This window comes from Mesoplodon mirus, assembly GCF_964341445.2.
Source record: "Mesoplodon mirus genome assembly, chromosome: 12".
NCBI classification, from domain to species: Eukaryota; Metazoa; Chordata; class Mammalia; order Artiodactyla; family Ziphiidae; genus Mesoplodon; species Mesoplodon mirus.
Window position 1 is genome coordinate 7,611,167 of NC_138988.1, and position 21,673 is coordinate 7,632,839.

At 46.5% G+C, this 21,673-nt stretch overlaps 1 protein-coding gene across 1 annotated transcript in view; it reads left to right on the plus strand.

Annotated features, from left to right (window-relative positions):
• LHFPL4 (LHFPL tetraspan subfamily member 4) overlaps positions 1–21,366 on the plus strand; it is a 28,813-nt gene extending 7,447 nt beyond the window's left edge. Inside the window, exons 3-4 of the mRNA XM_082639688.1 lie at positions 16,740–16,976; positions 20,318–21,366. Of these exons, the coding sequence (XP_082495814.1) occupies positions 16,740–16,976; positions 20,318–20,418 (338 nt within the window). The 3' untranslated portion in view covers positions 20,419–21,366. The remainder of the gene's footprint in view (positions 1–16,739; positions 16,977–20,317) is intronic.
• Positions 21,367–21,673: the final 307 nt, after the last annotated feature.

A 21,673-nucleotide genomic window follows, 5' to 3' on the forward strand; every position in this document is an offset into this window, starting at 1 on the left:
GCCAAGGGGAGGTTGCGGGCTGGAGTAGAGACTCAGACTGGAAGCCTGGTCGAGGGTCCGAGGGGGCAGTGTGGGGAAGTGGTGGAGGACTTAGAATTCCCGCTTTGCCACTTCCCAGCTGTGTCCCTTGGATAAGTGGGTTTCCTCTCTGAGCCTCAGTTCCCTTATCTGTAAAATGGAGGTGATTATTGTACCTACTTCAGAGGTGAGGGAAAGAAAGAAATGAAACCATGGGGCTGAAATGCTGAGTGTGGTTCCTGGTATACAGTGAACAATCAGTAAATGGTCACTGTTATTCTTGTGACATGGTCTGAGTGAAGAGCAGCTTGTGAGGGGTCCTTGCTATTCAGGTGAAAGACTTTGGACTTGCTGAGATGATCAAAGGCCTTAAGAAGTCATAGACTGTCAGCTGGGAAGCGTCTTACCAATCAGCTGGCTCAACTCCCTTGTTGTACAGATAAAAAAACTGAGTCCCAGAGAGAAGAGACAAATCCATGCTCACAAAGTGAGACTCCTCTATCCACAGAGGGGAGGTGATTCTGACCACATTTATTCAGGGTCAAGAGCCTACTATGTGTCAGGCACTGCCCAGTGCTAGAATCACTGTGGCAAACAGCACATGTGAGATATAGTGGGAGCTGGGGAGACTGATGGTGGAGGTGGCAGCAGGGGCTGGTTGGTGCGCCAGAGGTGAGCATCTTCCAGCCTCCCAGATGTGTGTCCTAAATCATCAGGGGTCTCTGAGGTAGGAGCAGCAGTGTCACTACAGCTTAGAATGTGCATCCGCATCCCTCCCCACTTCCTTGGCTTATGTTTCATATTTGGTTTGGGATTTTTTTCATCCAGTGAGTCTTTGTTGTATGTGATGAGACTGCTGAGCACATTGGGGGAATTTCTTTCCTCCCACTCTTCCCTCCCTCATTTTCTTGCTCCCCCAATTCTCCCTTCCTTCCTTCTTTCCTGCCTTCCACCTTCCTTCCCTCCCTCCCTTCTTTCATTTTTTGCTTTGCTCCTTCTCTCCCTATTCCCTTCCTTTCTTTCTCACATCAGTCCTTTACTGACAGCCTCCTCTGTGTGTCAGGCTATGCTAGGCTCAGGGAATCCTGAGTAAGAGTCCTCGCTCCCAGGAAGCTCATAGTCTAATGGGAGAGGCAGGAAAGAAATTGGATCATCACACTGTGGCATGACACATGAAATGATTGAATCATGCAAGGGTATCTTGGGGGCACACACTTCTGACACATTAAGGACAGCCAGAGAAGTCTTCCAAAAAGTAACAGCATTTGAGCTGAGTCTTAAAAAGGATGAGAAGGGGAACCAGGCAGAAGAGACAGTATGATTGAAGGTGTGGAGGAGGGAAATAGCCTGGTGTGTTTTGGGTACCACAAACAATTAGCACAAGGGGAGGTGAGAGCTGAGACTGGGAGGGTGGACAGGGGCTGGATTGCGGATGCCTTCTAAGCCACGGTCAGGAGTTTAGACTTTATCTATAAGCAGCAGATAGTTGTTGACTTTTTTTTTTTAATCTTTAAAAAATTTTCCAGACTTTCATTTACTTTTCGGAAAAGTTAATACATGAACGTGAAACAAAATTCAAAAGATAAAATGGTGTTTAATCAGATGTAAGTCTCCTCCCTGCTCTCATTTCTCAGTGATCCTCCCAGAAGTCTCCTCCCAGGGGCAACCACTTTTACCATTTCTTGAGTATCCTTTCCAAGAAATCCCATAAATATACAAGCAAATTCAAACTATATTTTAAAAAAATAAATGGTAAGCTATCTATTGCTGCATAGCAGATTACTTCAAAACTTAGTGGCTGAAAGCAACAAGCATTTGTTTCTGTGAGTCACAGGAATTTGGGAGTGCTTAGATGGGTAGTTCTGGCTTGAGGTGTCTCCTGAAGTTGCACCCAAGACCTTAGCTGGGGTCAGCTGGAGAAGACCTCAGAATGAGTGCTCTGAGAGAGAGAAATAAGAAGGTATGATACCCACCCCCCCTTCTTTGGTAATAGCTTTATTGAGATTTAAATCATATGCCACACAATTCACACATATAAAGTGTACAATTCAGTGGATTTTAGTATATTTAAAGAGTTGTGTAACCATTACCACAATCAATTTTAAGATATTTACATAACCTCAAGATGCCTTATATCTATCCTTTAGCTCTCTCCCCTTAAGCCTACCATGCCCATCTTCTCTGTCCTCTAAGCAGCCACTATTAAGCCTGTTCTGGACATTTCGTATAAATGGAATCATATAATATGTGGTCTTTGTGATTGGCATCTTTCACTTAGCATAATGTTTTCAAGGTTCATTCATGTTGCAGCATGGGTCAATACTTCATTCCTTTTTACAGCTGAATAATATTCCATTGTATAGATATACTGCATTTTGTTTATCCAGTCATCAGCTGATGGCCACTTGGATTGTCTCCACTTTTTGGCTATTATGAATAATGTTTCTATGAACACTTGTGTACAAGTTTTTGTGTGGACACATGTTTTCATTTCCCTTGGATATATTCCTGAGAGTCTAATTGTTGGCTCAGGTGGCAACTCTAACATTTTGAAGAACTGCCAGATTGTATTCCAAAGGGGCAGTACAATTTTACTTTCCCAGCAGCAGTGTGTGAAGGTGCTTAGTCATATCCTCATCCACACTTATGTTATTATCTGACTTTTGGATTACAGCCATCCTACTGGGTGTGAACTGGTAACTCCTGGTTTTGATTTCCATCCCCCTAATGATTAGTGGTGTTAAGCATCTTTTCATGCGCTTTTTGGCCATTTATATACCTTCTTTGGAGAAACACCTATTCAGATCCTTTGCCCATGTTTTTCTTCCAGTTTTATTGAGATACAGTTGACATGCAGCACTGTATAAGTTTCAGGTGTACAGCATGATTTGGCTTAGTGAACATCCATCGTCTTATATCGATACAAAATTAAAGAAATAGAAAATTTTTGTGTGTGATGAGAACTCTCAGGATTTACTCTCTTAACAGCTTTCATATATAACATACGGCGGTGGTAATTATATTTTTGATGCTGTACATGACAGCCCTAGCACTTATTTACCTTATAGCGAAGTTTGTACCTTTTGACCGCCTTCATCCAGTTGCCTCTCACCCCACCCCCACCTCTGGTAACCACAAGTCTGTTCTCTTTTTCTATGTTTCTTTTTTTTTTTTTGAAGTATAATTGACCTATAACACTGTTAGTTCCTATCATACAACATAGTGATTTGATATTTCTATATATTTCAAAATGATCACCATGATGTCTAGTTACTGTATGTTACCATATAAACATATATTTATTGACTATACTCCCTACACTGTACATTTCATAACCATGACTCATTTATTTTGCAACTGGAAGTTTGTACCTTTTAATCTCTCTCACCTATTTCTTTCCTCCCCTCATTCCCTTCCCCTTTGCCCATTTAAAAATTGGATTATTTTTCTTTTTACTATTGAGTTGTAAGAGTTCTTTATACTCTTGTTATAAGTCCCTTATCAGATATATGATTTGCAAATATTTTCTTCCATTCTATGGCTGTCTTTTCACTTTCTTGATGGTGTTCTTTGAAGCACAAAAGTTTTAAATTTATACAAAGTCCAGTTTATCTTGTTGTTGTTGTTGCTTATGCTTTTGTCATTTCTAAGAATCCATTGCCAAACTCAAGATTACAAAATTTACCTCTGTTTTCTTCTAAGCGTTTTATAGTTTTAGTTTTTACACTTAGGGCTCTCATCCATTTGAGTTAATTTTTGTATATGGTGTAAAGTAAGGGTTCAACTTCATTCTTTTGAATGTGGCTCTCCAGTTGTCCCCGCACCGTTTATTGAAAACAGTGTTCTTTCTCAACTGAATGGTCTTGGCACTCTTGCCAAAAATCAATTGGCCATGGGTTAATTTCTGAACTCTCACTTCTGTTCCATTGATCTGTATGTCTATCCTTATGCCAGTAACAGTCTGTCTTGATTACTGTTGCTTTGTAGTGAGTTTTCAAATCAGGAAGTGTGAGTCCTCCAACTTTGTTCTTTTTCATGACTGTTTTGGCCATCCCACTGCCTTTTTTTTTTTTAATTGAAGCATAGTTGATTTACAATATTGTGTTAGTTTCACATGTACAACAAAATGATTGAGTTATATATATATATATTTCTCAGGTTGTTTTCAATTATAGGTTATTACAAGATATTGAATATAGTTTCCTGTGTTATACAGTAAATCCTTGTTGCTTATCTATTTTATGTATTGTAGTAGTTTGTATCTGTTAATCCCATACTCCTAATTTATCACTCTCTCCCCCTCCCTTTCCCCTTTGGTAACCATAAATTGGTTTTCTAGTTGTGAGTCTGTTTCTGTTTTGTATATAGATTCATTTGTATTATTTTTAGATTCCACATGTAAGTGATATCATATAATATTTGTCTTTCTTTGTCTGACTTCCTTCACTTTGTATGATATTCTCTAGGTCCATCCATGTTGCTGCAAATGGCAATATTTCATTCTTTTTTATGGTTGAGTAGTTTTCCATTGTATATATATACCACATCTTTTTCATCTTTTCTGGATACATGCCCAGGAGTGGAATTGCTGGATCATACAGTGGCTCTATTTTTTCTTTTTTTTTTGCGGTACGCGGGCCTCTCACTGTTGTGGCCTCTCCCGTTGCGGAGCACAGGCTCCGGACTTGCAAGCTCAGCGGCCATGGCTCACGGGCCCAGCCACTCCGTGGCATGTGGGATCTTCCTGGATTGGGGCACAAACCTGTGTCCCCTGTATCGGCAGGCGGACTCTCAACCACTGCGCCACCAGGGAAGCCCTCTATTTTTTCTTTTTTAAGGAACCTCTGTACTGTTCTCCGTAGTGGCCACAACAATTTACATTCCCACCAACAGTGTTAGGAGGGTTCCCTTTTCTCCACACCCTCTCCAGCATTTGTTATTTGTGGACTTTTTAATGATGGCTGTTCTGACCAGTGTGAGGTGGTACCTCATTGTAGTTTTGATTTGCATTTCTCTAATAATTAGTGATGTTGAGCGTCTTTTCACGTGCCTATTGGCCATCTGTATGTCTTTTTTCAGAGAAATGTCTATTTAGGTGTTCCACCCATTTTAAAATTGGATTATTTGGTTCCTTTGCTATTGAGTTGTATGAGCTGTGTATATATTTTGGATATTAACCCCTTGTCAGTTACATGGTTTGCAAATATTTTCTCCCATTCTGTAGGTTGTCTTTTCATTCTGTTAATGGTTTCTTTTTTTTTTGCCGTATGCGGGTCTCTCACTGTTGTGGCCTCTCCTGTTGCGGAGCACAGGCTCCGGACACACAGGATCAGCGGCCATGGCTCACGGGCCTAGCCGCTCCGTGGCATGTGGGATCCTCCCGGACTGGGGCACGAACCTGCGTCCCCTGCATCGGTAGGCAGACTCTCAACCACTGCGCCACCAGGGAAGCCCTGTTGATGGTTTCTTTTGCCTTGGGAGACTGATCTAAGAAAATATTGCTATGATTTATGTCAGAGAACCTTTTGCCTATGTTCTCTTCTAAGATTTTCATGGTGTCGTGTCTTATATATAGGTCTTTAAGCCATTTTGAGTTTATTTTTGTGTATGCTGTGAGGGAGTGTTCTAATGTCACTAACTTACATGCAGTGGTCCAGCTTTCCAAGCACTGCTTGCTGAAGAGACTGTCTTTTCTCCATTGTACATTCTTGCCTCCTTTGTCGTAGCAAATGCCTTTTATGTTCTAATCTCAGATATCACAGACCACTTCTGCCACACTCTATTGTTAGAAGTGAGTTACTAAATCCAGCCCACATTCAAGGGGAGGAGAATTCAGCTCCTCCTCTTGAAAGGAAGTATATTTAAAAAGTTGTGGAGGGTCTTCCCTGGTGGCGCAGTGGTTGAGAGTCCGCCTGCCGATGCAGGGGACGCGGGTTCGTGACCCGGTCCGGGAGGATCCCACATGCCGCGGAGCGGCTGGGCCCGTGAGCCATGGCCACTGAGCCTGTGCGTCTGGAGCCTGTGCTCCGCAGCGGGAGAGGTCACAGCGGTGGGAGGCCCGCGTACCGCAAAAAATAAATAAATAAATATAAAAAGTTGTGGACATATTTATAAACCATCACAAATGGTAGCATACTAAACACTTGGTTTGTCTTGCTTTTTAAATTCAACAACACATCTTGGAGATTGTTCCAGATCAGTGTACAGAGAGCTGCTTTTTTCTTAAGAGCTGCATAATATACTTTTGTGTGGATGTGTCATCTTTTATGCAATCAATATTTAAGTTATTTACAATATCTTGCTATCACAGTATTTCAGTGGATGACGTTGTATATAATTTGATACATATGTAAGTATAAGGATAAAATAAAGACCTAGAGTGGAATTGCTGGATTAAATGGTCTTTACGTTTACAATTTTGACAGATCCAGTCATAGTCCCCTCCGTGGAAGTTATGCAAAGTTACACTTCCAGCAACAATGTATGAGGGTACCTGTTTCCCCGCATTCTTCCCAACTGTGTTATCAAATATTTTATTTTTGCCAAACTGATGGGAAAAAGTACTCTCTTATGGTAGTAATTTGTCTTTCTTTTATGAATGAGGTTGAGCATCTTTTATATATACAGGCCGACCTCATTTTATTGCAATTCACTTTAGTGAATAACCTCACAGATATTGCCTTTTTTTTTTTTTTTTTTTTTTAACAAATTGCAGGTTTGAGGCAACCCTGTGTTGAGCAAGTCTATCGGTGCCATTTTTCCAAATAGCATTTGCTACACTTTGTGTCTCTGTGTGACATTTTGGTAATTCTCACAATATTTCATACTGTTTCATTGTTATATTTGTTATGGGTGATCTGTGATCAGTGATCTTTGTAATTGTTTTGGCATTTTTTTAGCTATAAAGTATTTTAAAGTATTATAAAGTATATTTTTTTAGACATAATGCTATTGCACACTTAATAGGCTACAGTATAGTGTAAACATAACTTTTATATGCCCTGGGAAACCAAAAAAAATCTGCGTGACTCGCTTTATTGTGATACTTGCTTTATTGTGGTGGTCTGGAACTGCACCCGCAATATCTCCAAGGTGTACCTGTATATTTTCTGTAAACTGTCAGTTCAGAAATATTTTTCTACCAAGCTAATGGTATTTTCCCTCTTTGATTTGTAAGAACTCTTTATAAATTAAAAAAGTTAGCTCTTTGTGATATGTTACAAATATTGTCTCCCAGTTTATTTTTTGAGTTTGTCTATGGATGTTTTCCCCATGGTGAAATTTGTTTTTTCTCAACATAAGCAAATCATCAGTTCCCTCCTATATGGCTCCTGAGTGTAGTATGGCTCCTAGAACGGCCTTGGAGTGTTTTGAGCAGGGGGGAGATCATAGATCTGGTTGTTGGTAGGGAGGATGGGCTGGAGGTGTCAAGAGGATGAGGGCTGAACTGTTCTTATTCTGACAGCCTCTTATTCTTTTCATTCCATTTCATGTTATTCATCATTATCAACCTTTTATCCCAGAGCCGTTTAATGGCATAAGGAGAGCCCTGGATCAGGAATCTGGGTTGGAACATAGTAGGTGCTTAATAAGTGTCTATTGAGTGAATGAATGATGAGCTCTTTTCTTTTTTTTTTGGCCGTGCAGTGCGGCATATGGGATCTTAGTTCCCTGACTAGGGATCGAACCTGTGCTCCCTGCATCGGGAGCGTGGAGTCTTAACCCCTGGACCGCCAAGGAAGTCCCTGAATGATAAGCTCTGATTTAAGTCCTAGCTCCACCACCCGCTCCTTTGGAGGCAGCATATTCAGCAGTCAGCCAACCTGAATTTGAATCCTGAGTGTGGCATTACCAACTAAGTGTCCTTTGGAAGGTTATACAATTTCTGACTCTAAGTTTCCTCCTCTAGAAAATGGGGACTATAATAGTAACTAGTTCTTGGGGCTGTTAAAGGATTGATTGAGAATGTGTGTACACACCCTGGCAGAAAGGAAACCCAATTTGCCAAATAGCAATTGTTATTAGCTGTCGTGTGACTTTCGTCATAACCCTTTGGTTCCAACATTCCATGGTCTGTGCTACAACCAGGGAGGAAAGGTTGAAAAGTGGGGAGAACTGGGAAATACACCTGGAAAAGCAGGGGAGCTCTGAAAGTTGGGCCTTGAAGTTTGGGGTCTTATTCTTAGGTTATAGGCAATTACTTGTAGGCATGGGAATGACCAGGGCCAGATGTGGGTTTAGAAAGATGACTTGGGGAATTCCCTGGTGGCACAGTGGTTAAGAATCCGCCTGCCAATGCAGGGGACACGGGTTCGAGCCCTGGTCCAGGAAGATCCCACATGCCACGGAGCAACTAAGCCCGTGCGCCACAACTACTGAGTCTGCGCTCTAGAGCCTGCGAGCTGCAACTACTGAACCCACGCACCACAACTACTGAAGCCCGCATGCCTAGAGCCCATACTCTGCAACAAGAGAAGCCACCACAATGAGAAGCCCGCGCACCACAACGAAGAGTAGCTCCCGCTCACGGCAACTAGAGAAAGCTTGCGAGCAGCAATGAAGACCCAACACAGCCAAAAATAAATAAATAAAAAAAAAAAAAAAAGAAAGATGCCTTGGGCAGTTGCTGCAGGGAAGGGACTGATGGAGGCCTGATGGGAGACCAGGAGCCTGGGGGGAAAGCAGTGGCAGTGGTCCAGGTGAGAGGGGCTGAGGCCGGGGGACGGGAGGAGGAGAAAACTGGAGACCTATTTAGGAGCCCAGTAGGTGTGTGTGTGTGGGGCGGGGTGAGGACAGGCAGGCCTTGCACATGACCCAAGGTCCTCTCGTTGAACGATTTGGTCTTGGAATGACATTCCTAAAAGACACAGCAGGGAGATCCGCTCAGTCTGGGAAATGCTGAATTTGTGGTCCCTATGAGACCCACAGGAGGAGGGCTCTGACCAGCTGTTGGCTATTCTGGCCTCGAACCGAGGAAAGAGGTCTCAGCTGGAGATGTTAGATGTCAGTCTGAGTGTGGGTGAAATTGCCCGGGGAGAGCATGTAGAGGGAAAAGAGGAGACAGCCTCGAAACACCAACCTTTAAGATGCAGGTCGAGGAGGAGCCAGAAAAGGCGGCTTGGAGTGAGGCGCCAGAGCAGCTGCTCAGATTAGCAACAGAGAAACTGAGAAGAACAGCCTTGAGAAAGGACGGCTGCCTGGAGGAGCCAGAGGGACGGGGAAGGGATGGAGCCACCTGGATCGGCCTGGGCCAGACTGGAGGAGTGAGGCAGGATGCGGGGAGAGCGGCGGGAGGTTTCTGACCGAGCCCTGGAGATGAGTGTGGCAGAGCCGAGCCCGGGTAGTGGGGGAGGCAGCGGATTCAAAGGTTGTCAAGAGGCTGTGTGTGGGCTCCATGCAGGCTGGGCCCAGGGGTGGTGGAGTAAATACTGTTTCCAAATAATTACCACACAAAGTGATGTGTGTCCCATCTCTCCATAGCAGCATCTGTGACAACAGACACAATTATTTGTGTTCCTAACTGTCCCCCTACTAAACAGTAGTTTCCTCAAGATCAGGAACCACGAGCCGGGGACTGAATGGCTTGGAGGAAGTGTCCCAGGGAGAGGGAACAGTCAGTGCCAAGCCCTCCGGGGGGGCTGAACTAGAAATGTTGTTAGGGTTAGGGTTAGAAGGCAGGCCCAGGGTGGCTGGAGTGTACGGATCGAGACGCCGGATGGCGTGGGGGAAAGTGGGGTGAGCCTGTGGGTCACACAGGCCAGGACCAGGCATCAGGGTTTATCCTGAGCGTAGTGGGAAGCTTTTGAAGGGTGTTGAGCAGGGGAATGGCACCATCTGCTTTTGACAGCTCACTCTGGATGCTGAGTGGAGAACAGATGATGGGGCAAGGATGAGAGCAGAGAAACTAGTTAGGAGGCCACTGCGGTCTTCCAGGAGGGAGATCATGGCAGCTTGGACAGATGGTGGCAGTGGAGATGGAGAAAAGAGGTCAGTCCGAGATATTTTTTGGAGGTCAAGACAGTCGGCCTTGCAAGTGGACTGGATTGGGGGTGAGGGAAATGGAGGAGTCAGGGTGTCCCCGTAATCTGGGTGCTGGATGGGATGTAGGGAGCCCAGGCACGAGAGTCCCGTCCCCTCCGAGCTCCCCAGCTGATGGAGGCACTAAGATTGGGCCTGGATCTTCAAATCCAGTGGGCAGGGTTGACTGTTAGGAGAGGTCTGGTCTCCCTTGTACGATAAGCCTCTGCCCTGGGGGGCAGGACAGAGCTGGTGCGAGGGACGTGAGGACAACCTCCTTCTTAGGGTGTGTGTGTGGGGGGTGTCTCCCTACAGCCCCCCAGTGCACCAGGCCTGGGGAGGCGCTCCCTTGGAAAGCTGTGGTCGTGGTGCCGACACAGGTCCTTCTCCGGGCTTCTCTCAGCCCCCAAATCAGCCTGGTTCTTTCTAGAAAAACCTTCCTAAATGTGAGGAAGGGACTCATAGAAGATACAGGATATGAGCAGCCATCCGTGCATTCTGTGCTATACTGCTCCTCTGTATATCTCACCTTTTCTAGGACTTTTACAGCTTTGTAAAATTATCGTGTTCTTTGTACAAAAATTGGAGAATATAGATGACCAAGATTACACACATAATCTCACTCTCCCAGAAACAGTCAACTTAACTGTTGGTCTGCAGTCATAACAGTATAGAGTACTGGTTATGAGCAGGCTCTGGAGCCAGACTGTCTGGGTTCAAATCCTGGTTCTGTAACTTACCAGCTGTGTGACCTTGGATAACTTGGATGACCTCTCTGTGCCTCTGTGTCCTCAACTGTAAAAAGAAGATAATAATAGTACCTACTCCACAGAGTGTTGTGGGGATTAAATGAAGTAATGTGTGTAAAATACTTAGCATAGTTCCTGATGTGGTAAATTTTATATAACTATTTGCTATAACTATGTAAGTATTTCTTCCCAAAATGAAATTATATTGCACATTATTTTTCACATCCTTTTGAAACCTAACATATCATAAGTATTTTCTGTATCATTAAATCTTCCTCAGTATAGTTTAATAGGGGAGTAGTATTCCATGGTATGAAAGAATATTCCTGTGTTGTTGGATAATTAGTTGCTTCTTTCTTTCCTCCCTTCCTTTATTTCTCCCTCTCCTCCTCCCTTCTTTTCCTCCTCTCTTCCTTCTTCTCTTTCTTGCAAATAAAGATGTGATAGACATCCTCATAGCTAAATCTTAGAGCAGATCCTTGAGCATTTTCTTAGAATAAATTCCTAGAAATTGGCAAGCTCAGTCAAAAGGGGTCTAGAGATTTTCAGTTTTATGGGTTTTTTGTGATTAATTCATTATTTCTGTGAGTTCCATTTGGCTTGTGCATTGCAATTCTTTGTTGCTTCAATTATTTCATTCCAAGTGAGTGAAAAAATCTCTGGCAATAGTCACTTATTAGTGGTCAACTCCCACCTACCTTAAGATTTCAGTAGGTAAGTTATTCACGTGGTCCTGAATTCAAAAGGTGTAGCAGGTTAGCAGTGCAAGGTCTCCGTCCTGTCCTGTCCTTGGTTCCTCAATCCCCTCCTTAGAAGTAACCAGGGTTATCAGTGTGAATGTTATATAAATGGAATCACAGTTTTCCCCAATGTTATGACTCTAAGAGGCATCCAAGTTGTTGCATATAGCTGCCATAACAAAATACCATAGACTGGGTGGCTTACATTTATTTTCTCATAGTTCAGGAAAGTAGAATTCCAAGACCTAGAATTCCAGACCAGCATGGTCTGGTTCTGGTGAGAGTCCTCTTCTTGGCTTGCAGACGGCCACCTTCTTGCTGTGTCCTCAGGTGGTAGGTGCAGGGAGAGAGCAAGCTCTCTGGTATCTCTTCTTGTAAGGGCACTAATCCCATCATGGGTCCCCACTCTCATGACCTCATCTAACGCTAATTACCTCTCCAAGGCCCCTTCCACAAATACTCTTACATTGGTTTATGGCTTCAAAATATGACTTTCATGGGGACACAGTTCAGTCCATATCAAGCCTCTTTGGAGTCTGCTCAGGGACAGAAAGCCCTGGGGGACATCCAATCTGACCCCCTAGTAATGGGTAGCAGCTGGGGTGCATTAGGCATGGAGGGGACAGCTGAGCATAAACAAAACCCTCCCTTTAGGAGTGATCGGCTCAGTGTATGTCCCTTGAGGATAGTGTAATGGTGTCATAATAAAACTCTATTAAAATAGCTAAGCATAAAATGCATAATTAAAAAGCTTTACATAAAGGCACATTTACACCACAAGCTTTAAAGGAAACAAACACCCACGTATATTGTATATTTTCTCTTAACTTCATCACTTTTTTAGTCTCATCCTGGGTTCATTACCCAAACTCAAGTATTGTTTTTCCTTTTAACTTTCCTTTAGTTGCTTAATTATATTTTAAAAGTGTAAGAAGATTTCATGGCCAGACATAGGTGGCAAAGGACTGGACATAATATTATCATTTTTATCATAAAAGTAATATATGCAAACGTTAAACACTTTCCAACAGTGCAGGAGGGCAGAGAATAAAAAGCGTCTCCCTCCTTTCCTCCTCCACCCTAGGCAGTGTTTCAGAGGTTCCCATCATTAAGTTGCTTCTGTATTCTTCCAGAAATGTTTATAGACATGCAAGCTTACATATGTATATATGTGGATTCTTTGAAAAACCAATATTTTAAATTATGTTTTTTAAATTTTATGAGTAATACATGAATACATTCACTCCGTGAAAAGCTGAAGCATTACAAACAGGCTAAAGTCCCCACCCGCTCCCTGCCCAGAGGCCACCATTGTTATAAACGTAATTTCTATCTTTCCTGATCTTTTTGTGTGCATTTACATACACATCCACGAGGAGAATACGTCGTGTCATTTTCTGTGTTCCCTTTCCTTCCTCACTCCCTTCCTTCCTCTTTCTTTTTTTTTTTTTTTTGGTAAAATACACATAACATAAAATTTACCATTTTACCCATTCTTAGATGTCCAGTTCTGTGCCATTAAGAGCATTCACACTGTTGTGCAGCCACCCTCACCATCTGTCCTCACAACTCTTTTCACATGCAGAACTCTGTCCCCATTAAACACTAACTCCCCGTGCCCCGCCCCCAGTCCCTGACAACCAGTATTCTACTTTCCGCCTCTAGGAATCTGACTGCCCTTGGTTCCTCCTGTAAGTGGAATCATACAGTATCTGACCTTTTGTGACTGGCTCATATAATTTAGCATAATGTCCTCAAGATTCCTCCACATTGTAGCATGTATCAGAATTTCCTTCCTTTTTAAGGCACTCTGAGGTGTCTCAGATCATTTGGCAGGTAAAAGTATCCAGCTAGAACCTAAGAACAATGTTTTGTTTTTACTATACTTATGTTTATAGTTGCCTTCTATCTATGGTAAGTGATCCTGGTTTCCTTTTCTTTCATAGTGATATAAAGCTTACTTTTAAAGTAAATGCCTCTCAGTTAAAAAGTGGGTCTATGGAATTCCCTGGCGGTCCAGTGGTTGGAACTCCGAGCTTTTACTGCTGAGGGCCTGGGTTTAGTCCCTGGTTGGTTGGGGAACTAAGATCCCACAAGCCGCGTGGCACGGCCAAAGAAAAAGTGAGTCTATTCAGAGAGAAACATTAAATAAAGACCTGTCTGGGTTTGAATACGGAGCCCGCCACTTCCTAGCTGTGTGACATGGATACGATGCTACTTAGTTCCTCTGAGCCTCAGATTCGTTATAGGATTAAATGAGATCATGCATGTTAGGAGCTTCACACCCTGGCACATAGTTAAGCACTCAATACTATTTGTTATCGTTATCATATTATTAATAACAGTAATATTATTAATCTTAAATTTATCCAACACCACCTGGCTGCTTGGGAAGTCAGCTGACTCTAGGGTGATTGGATATCGGTGCCCCATCCGAGGGCCCCTTCCCCTAGACCAGCGGTTCTCAACCAGGGACATCTTTGCCCCCAAGGGGACATTTGACAGTGTCTTAAGACTCTTTTTTTTTTTAACCACTATGACTGTGGGTGGTGGGTAGAGGCCAGGGGTGATGCTGTACATCCCACAATACACCCCACTTACCCCACCCTGCACCCTGCACCTATGTCTATGCCTTATAGCAGGTGGCTCTTCAGCCAGCTCATTATTTCCAAGAGACTTGAACTTGGACTCCAGAGACCTCAGCCGTGATTTCCTCATCCAGCACATGAGGATGCTGAAGGCTGCCTTGTCTCTAGTTATTCCACCTCCTGATCGTTGAGCCTCTTGATCACCTACCTCGTCTATGCTGTCCCTAGAAGTCTCTTCCTCTCCTGCCCCAGGTCTCAGGAAACCTGTCTGATTGGTTTTTCTCCACTTGCTTTACTTCTGGGTGTTTGTCGTTCCCAGAGCAGCCTCTGGGGCCCCATAGCCACCACCTAAAACACTGCAGAGTAAAGGAGGCAGAGAGAGTGAGTGAGAGATGGAGAGAGAGGTCCCCCCCCCACGCCTTCTCTGAGTGCCCTGTCATCCTGGGTCGCCTTCCAGTCGCTCCCTGACATGTATAAATATTCTATTTGTGTGTTGATTTGATTTGATTCGTCTCCACACACCTCCGCTCCTGAGGACGAGAAACCATGGCTGGCAGTGTCCCCAGCACCCTGCATAATGCCTGACACATAGAAGACACTCAGAATTTATTTGTGGAATACATGAAGGGAGAGGCAGAGAGAGGAAAGGGCAAGGGGATAGATAAAGGGAAGGAAGAGAAGCAAGAAAAGGCAGGGAGAAGAGGAGGGGTGTTAAATGAATGTCAGATGCTGAGATCTAAGGAGAAAAGGGAAGAGGGAGGGTCAAGACTGAGGATTAAGCACCGTATAGACTAGCTGGAGAGAGGGGGAGGGGTGTGGAGAGAGAGGCAAAAAAAGATGAAAAGGGTGGAGAAGAGAAAGGAATGGAGACACACGACTAGAGAGACACGTGAGTGATGAGGCAGCGAGACAGAGCGAACGTGCAGGCGCAGAGCCCCTGGAGAAAACCTCTTGGAACGCTGAGCTTGCAGAGGGAGGAGGACCACCTGCAGGATACTGCCGCGGTTTCCATGGCGACGGGGATGCTCTGGGCAGGAGAGGAAACACTGTACCGGGGAGAGGAGAAGGAGGGACTGGGTGGGTTTTGCCCCTCCCAGGCTCTTTCCTCACCCCTGCCTCAAGCTGGAGATTCAGGGCCGAGGACGGGGAGGTGGGAGTGCAGCTCCCCCTCCTCCTCAAAGGACCCTGCAGATGTGAAGGACTTAGGCGCCTCGTCTCCCACTCCTCCATCCCTGGCATTTGACCCTCCTCCCCTCTCCAGGGTCCTGGAGGGTCCTGAAAAGTGTTAGGGAAATATGGGAAGGTGGCTGGGTCAAGCCCTCTCCGTAGGCTCCTCCTCTCCCCATAACGTCCAGTCCCAGGGATTTACATGCCCACAGCTCCCACATTTATATCCCCAGCCCTGATTTCTCCCTGAGTTTCCTTCTCCATTTGGGTATCTAAAGGGCATCTTCAAACTTGTTGAATTCTTTAACTCACCAAGCTCATTCTTGCCTCAGGACTTTTTTGCATTCGCCATTCCCTTTGCCACAAGCTCTTTTCCCCAGCCATTTTTTAGAGGTGTCTCTCACTCGAGCTAAGAATTGTCTTGGAGAAGGCGAGCGCGTTGGAGAGGGGAGGAAGGCCTGCTCCAACGTGTGTGTGTGTGTGTGTGTGTGTGTGTGTGTGTGTGTGTGTGTGTGTGTGTGTGTGTGTGTGTGTGTGTGTGTGTGTGTGTGTGTGATCACAGTGCTGTCAGGGGCGCCCTGTGTCCGTATAAGGAGTGCACCCTAGGGGAGTGCGGAAGGACTGTCCTGTTAGAAGGTCGGGGTGAGGCCAGGGGAGGCAGAACTCGAGGCAGGGAAGAGTCTGTGCCGTGGGGAGCACTTCCTCGTACGGTAGATGAGGGAAAGAGATGGCAAAGCCAGGTGTCCCTCTCCCCACCCTGGCAACGAGATGCACCTCCTAGACAGTGGGCAGAACTGACCGCCACTCCCACTTTGTCATCACTGTCATCTAAAACCCAGGTTAAGCACCTGTGGGCCTGGCGGGGGGTCAAGGGCCCCTCTGCCCCAACCTGAGCCTTGTGGTGACCTCAGGTCTCAGACACAGTAACCCAGTTGCTGGTGGACTGTCAGGCACTAAAAAGGGCAACATAAAGCCAGTGGACATAGTCACAAACTCACTGCCAGGAGGGGAAGGTCACAGCTGGAGGTGGCCTACTGAGCCCGGAAAATGGCTCTCAATAAAAAGTTGTTGAGTAAATGACAAAAAATAGAAAGAATGGTGAGGATGGGAGAGGGCAAGCATGGCCAAGATGCTAAAGGGAGCTGAAGGAGGTGACCCTGGTTTGCTATTTTCTCCTATTTCCAGAAGGGCTTACCGGAGGAGGAGTTGATTTGATGGGGGCAGGCGATGGCATTGTGCTTTGGAAAGTTTCTGCTCGCCAAGGCATGAGGCCCTCCCAGGGTTTAGAGTTTCTGGATCCACAGGAGGTGGTTCACAAGCTCTTGGGTTGATGGGCGGTGCGGGGGAGCGGGGCCCAGCCTCAGGGGGCCTCCTGGTGGTCCTCAGGCTCTGGGAAGTAATCTTCCCCTTCTCTCTTCCTTCCTGACCCTGGCGGTGGGCTCGGCCTGGCGCCCCCTCAGCTCTGTGCCTTGTGCTGGGCTGCATGATCTTCCCCGACGGCTGGGACGCCGAGACGATCCGGGACATGTGTGGGGCCAAGACCGGGAAGTACTCCCTGGGGGACTGTTCGGTGCGCTGGGCGTACATCCTGGCCATCATCGGCATCCTCAACGCCCTCATCCTCTCCTTCCTTGCCTTCGTGCTGGGCAACCGGCAAACGGACCTGCTGCAGGAGGAGCTCAAGCAGGAGAACAAAGGTGAGCAGGCGCGCACTTCCGGGTGGGCCGCTGGCGGTCGCGGGGTGCGGAGGTGGGCGAGGCCGGCCCCGCGCACCTTCAAAGTCAAGTGAAGCACATGGTGGAAATCTTAACAGAGAGGCCGACTGCCGGGGAGACAGTTGGAGGTTATCCCTCAAATCTGAGCATTTGCACGCCTGACCCAGCAAACCCTCCCATGAGTATAAACCCAGGAGAAATGTACATGAATGCTCTTGGCCGCAGTTTCAAAATAGCAAACACTAAAAACCACCTAAATGGCCATTGACAGGAGGATGGATAAATATATGGTGATACATTCACATCACAGAATTGTTTACAACTGTGGAAATGAATGAACGTGTTATATGTAATGGAATGAATGGAAACATAATATTGAGAGGGGAAAAAATATAATTCCAGAAGATGACAGTGAGATAATTTTTTTGAGTTAACAAACTAACACTATGCTAAATAGAGTTTATATATATATATATATGGTAATATTGCGTGTTTTTTAAAAAAGCAAAGAAATGATCAATACAAAAGGTACATGGTGGTTCTCTGTAGCTGGGATGGAAGCAGGGAAGCAAGGACATGAGGTGGGGGAACAGGTGGCTGTGTACAGACTATTGGCGAGTTAAGTACTTGCATGGTGAGCCCACAGATGTTTGGTGCAGTATGCTTTATACCTAGTATAGTACACATACACTTTCATATGTATCAGGTAACATTAATATACAATAAAGAAAAAGCTGACACCTAAGGCCAGAGTCTCAGGGATAACCACTGTTATCAGATGCTTACCTGTGTATCTACGTATGTCCCTTTGCGAAATATATGGTAGTGTTATGTGCTAATATAGGAGAGGCATCTGTCCAAGACAAATCCTCAGATTGCTTTTTGCGCTCAGCTCTAGAGCACGTCTTAAAGATCTTTATCATTTTGTGGAGAGCCATCTTGTCCTTTTTATCCAGTGCCTGGCATTACATAAGACGAAGGAATTACAGTTTCTTACCTGTTCTCCTTGTGGGGCTGTCAGGGAGGTTCCCAGGTTTTTACTATTACTGGCAATGCTACAATGACCACCTTTGTCCTTGCCTTCTGTTTTCTTGGTGTCTTTCCAGAAGTGGAATTGCACACTCACAATTGCAATGATAATTCCAGATTGCTCTCTAAAGGAAGGTCAGTCCTCTGACCCAGGGGCCCATGCTGCCCCTAGAGAAAGGGGAGACACCCTGTCTGTCTGGGTGCCCGTTTTCTGCCATGGGAAATCGGATTTCGTCGTCTCACCCTTCCTTGAGCTCGTAGCGTGCGCTGGGTGTATGTTCATCACTTTCCTTTAATTACATTCATCTCTTGGAGCCTCTTATCTGTAAAATGGGGATAATGACAGTGAGGGTTATTATCTCCTTTGGCAGGAGTTACTCTAGTATTGTGGTGTGAATACCCTTGGACTGTGAAGGCAGGTTTTCTGTGTTGGAAGCAGGTTGAGCTAAGAAATGAATTCACCTCTTTGAGCCTCAGTTTCCTTCACTACCTAAAATGAGGGTGGTGAAAAAAAAAAAGTAAGACTCAGGTCCTTTTTATCCCCCGAGGATACTCAGAGACCTGATCTATGGGGTGGTCCATAGTCTCCATCCTCTTCCAAGTACAACTGGACTTGGATACAAACAGGCACACCGGATGACCGGAAGGACACCTGACCCAGTGCTAAGCACTGACACCCAGACTCTACCTGACTCACCCCACCTGAGCCCAGTCCAGGCCTGCACTGTCCCCCAGTCCCCACCATCTATGCACATTCCAGACCAACCCCTCAGAACTGTCATCATAAGATGGGACAAGGGATGGGGAGAGGTGCTCCAGCTTCAGAACAACCCTTTCATTTCATCCTCCTGAGAAGCCTCCTAATCCAAGTCAGATGTTTCACATCTTAGAGGCATCTATTGCCGACCCTTGTCCCAGTCCATGTTCACCACGAGGCCTCCTCCTCTGCCTCCCCATGACAGGGAGGGCTCAGCCTCCAGTCTAACATGTGTTGGTGGTGACAGTGGAGTAAGAGAAAGAAGAAAAGAGCAGAATTTGTCTCATGAATCAGCACTCCCCCAACTGTGGTTTATGTAAAAAGTTTCAGAGCACCAAATAATATTGAGGGTTTCACAGCCCATTTCAGGTAATGTTATGTTTGGTAAATTTAACATGTTTTAAATGGAGGTTACCAACTGCTATATAAAGTGTTTATTAAATTAGAAAAAAATTGTTTGCTAATACTTTCACAAAATGTAAGTCAAGTCATTCTGCTGTACATCTCCAACTTCTGGAGTACTGTATGTCAATTATATCTCAATAAAACTGAAAGAAAAATGAAGGGAAAAAAAACAAAAAACGAGGGTGGTGAGAATGGAACCACCTAACAGGGCTGTCCTGCAAGGAAGAAAGATTGTGCCTATAACGGGGCAGTGGTGAATGCTCAGTGAAAGCTGTCACTCCTCACAGCTCCCCATCAGGCCGGCATTATGACCACCATTTTATAAATGAGAAAGCCGAGGTCTGGAGAGGTCCAGTAACTTGCCCAAGCTTACCTAAGTGGTGGAGCCAGGATTTGAGGTCCAAGTCCAAAGGCCAGGCTCTTCCCTGCTGCCAGTCCCCTTTTCAGGGCCCTCCTGGGCTGCTGTCCTTCTCTGAGGCTCCTGTCCCTGGAGACACTGGCACCTGGTGGTTTCTATGGTCTTGGTGTGAGGTCGGAGCCTGCCCTCTGGTGGCAGCTTCCAGAAGTGCAAGACTAAGACAGCCACGTGGCCTTTCCGAAGAGGTTTGGGGTTGTGACTGGTGTGAGGTTGGCCCGCTCAGCGTCCTCTCCTTCCTCCCCAAAGCGCCCTAACAGCTCAGTGTTAAAAGTGACATAAGGGAGCCCCAGTTTGCCTTCCTTCAGCATCTGGGGATTTCCTTCCCTCACTGGGAGCTCAAGGTGAGTGAGCCTCAGCATTCAGTTCTGAGCCAAAGACCTCTGGAAGAAAAGTAAGCTATACTTTGGTGTCATTTCCACTGTTTACTATGTGCCAAACACTGTTCAAAGCCCTCGGCTGGCATTATTTACATCTTTTTAACCCCTCAGAATCACTCTGTGAAGAAGTAGGCTATTATGTTCATTTTACAGATGAGGAAATTGGGGCTCAGAGAGGTCGAATGGCTGGCTCAAGGCCTTCCAGCTAGTCAGGGTTGGCTGCATTTCAGAACCTGGGCAGCTCACCCCTCTGCCCAGCTTTGCCCTGAGGAGTGGCTGACGGAGCCCCAGTGCTGGGTGGCCTCTGACTTTCTCCAATTCTCTCTCTCTCTCTTAGATTTTGTGGGCTCTACAGTAAGCTCTGTGTTGCGGCCAGGGGGTGATGTCTCTGGATGGGGAGTCCTCCCCTGTCCCGTCGCTCACTCACAGGGACCCTGAAGGCCGGGATCACAGCCCAGGAGTTGACCTGCCCTCAGCTTGTCCTGTCTCCTGCCCTCTCATCCCTCCATTCACGCTCTGAGGGAAGACCCCCATCTTGGACTGACCTCACCTGCTACCTGCCTGCGAGCTCCGGGCTTTGAAGAGAGGCTGGGGCTGGGATGCAGCCTGAGGGAGGGGAGAGGCCCTACAGAGCCTGGGAGGGTCTGGGTCTGCACCTCCCTCAACTGACCTAAGGGAGACAGCCCCCAGTCCCTGGCCTCCTCTTCCCCTCCAGCCTGGCCAGGGCCCTGCAGAGTCTTCAGGGGAAGGAGACGCCGTGGTTCCCCCACCAGGCTCCCTCAGTCTGGAGGGCTGCTGCCTGGCTCTATCCTCGCCGCCTCTGGTTCCCGCCTCCTGCAGAAACTTATCCAAGACACTGCTCCAGGGCAGCAAACTGGACTCTTTCCTATCTTTTTTTTTTGGCCGATGGTGGTTCCATCATCTCATCACAGAGCTCCAGGCCCCACCGGCCTCCCTGGGGCCTCTCTGCTCCTGCTGCAGCCTGGTCCCATCTCTCCCAAAGGAGTCTGAGCTGCACCGAGGAAGAAAGCACAGGGCCTTCTGGTCAGATGCTGACTGGGGCCCTGTCCACGTGGACTCTGAGCCAAGACAGGCAGGCTCTGGAGGCAGCGCTTGGACTCCTGTCTTGATGGCGCTTGGCCTCTGCAGCTGGGGCTGGAAGTAGCTTTGGGGCTGGCCTGGCCTCCTCCCTGCTCGATGGCTCACCAGTGACTGGACCCTTGACCCCGGCCTGTTTTGTACAGCAGACCTCTTGGCCCTGTTGTCAGGGTTGGGGAGAGGCGCCCTGAGTAGGGAATTAGGGGACGCGTCGCCCCTCTGCCCCTTCTCGTGCTGTCCCCCCGCCCCCTTCTGCCAAGGGCAGAGACTGTCTTGCCTCTTTGATACTTTTCTGCATAACTTGAACTTGCAGGTCACCTCTGAACAGGGTACCCCGTCCCCATCCCCAGCCCTCGTAACCCTCTCCCCACCCCTTCCTCCTCCCTGCCCACCTCTCGCCTTGCGGTTTGCCCAGGGTCTGCAACCCTGTGGGCACGCTTGGTGCCGAGGCATATGAGAGAGAGAGAGAGAGAGAGAGAGAGAGAGAGAGAGAGAGAGAGAGAGCGCGCGTAGGTGTGTGTGGGGCAGATGAAGTCTTCTCTCCCCCTCTCCTCCCACCGTGGGGACATCTCCTCCCCTCCTGCAGGGAGCACAG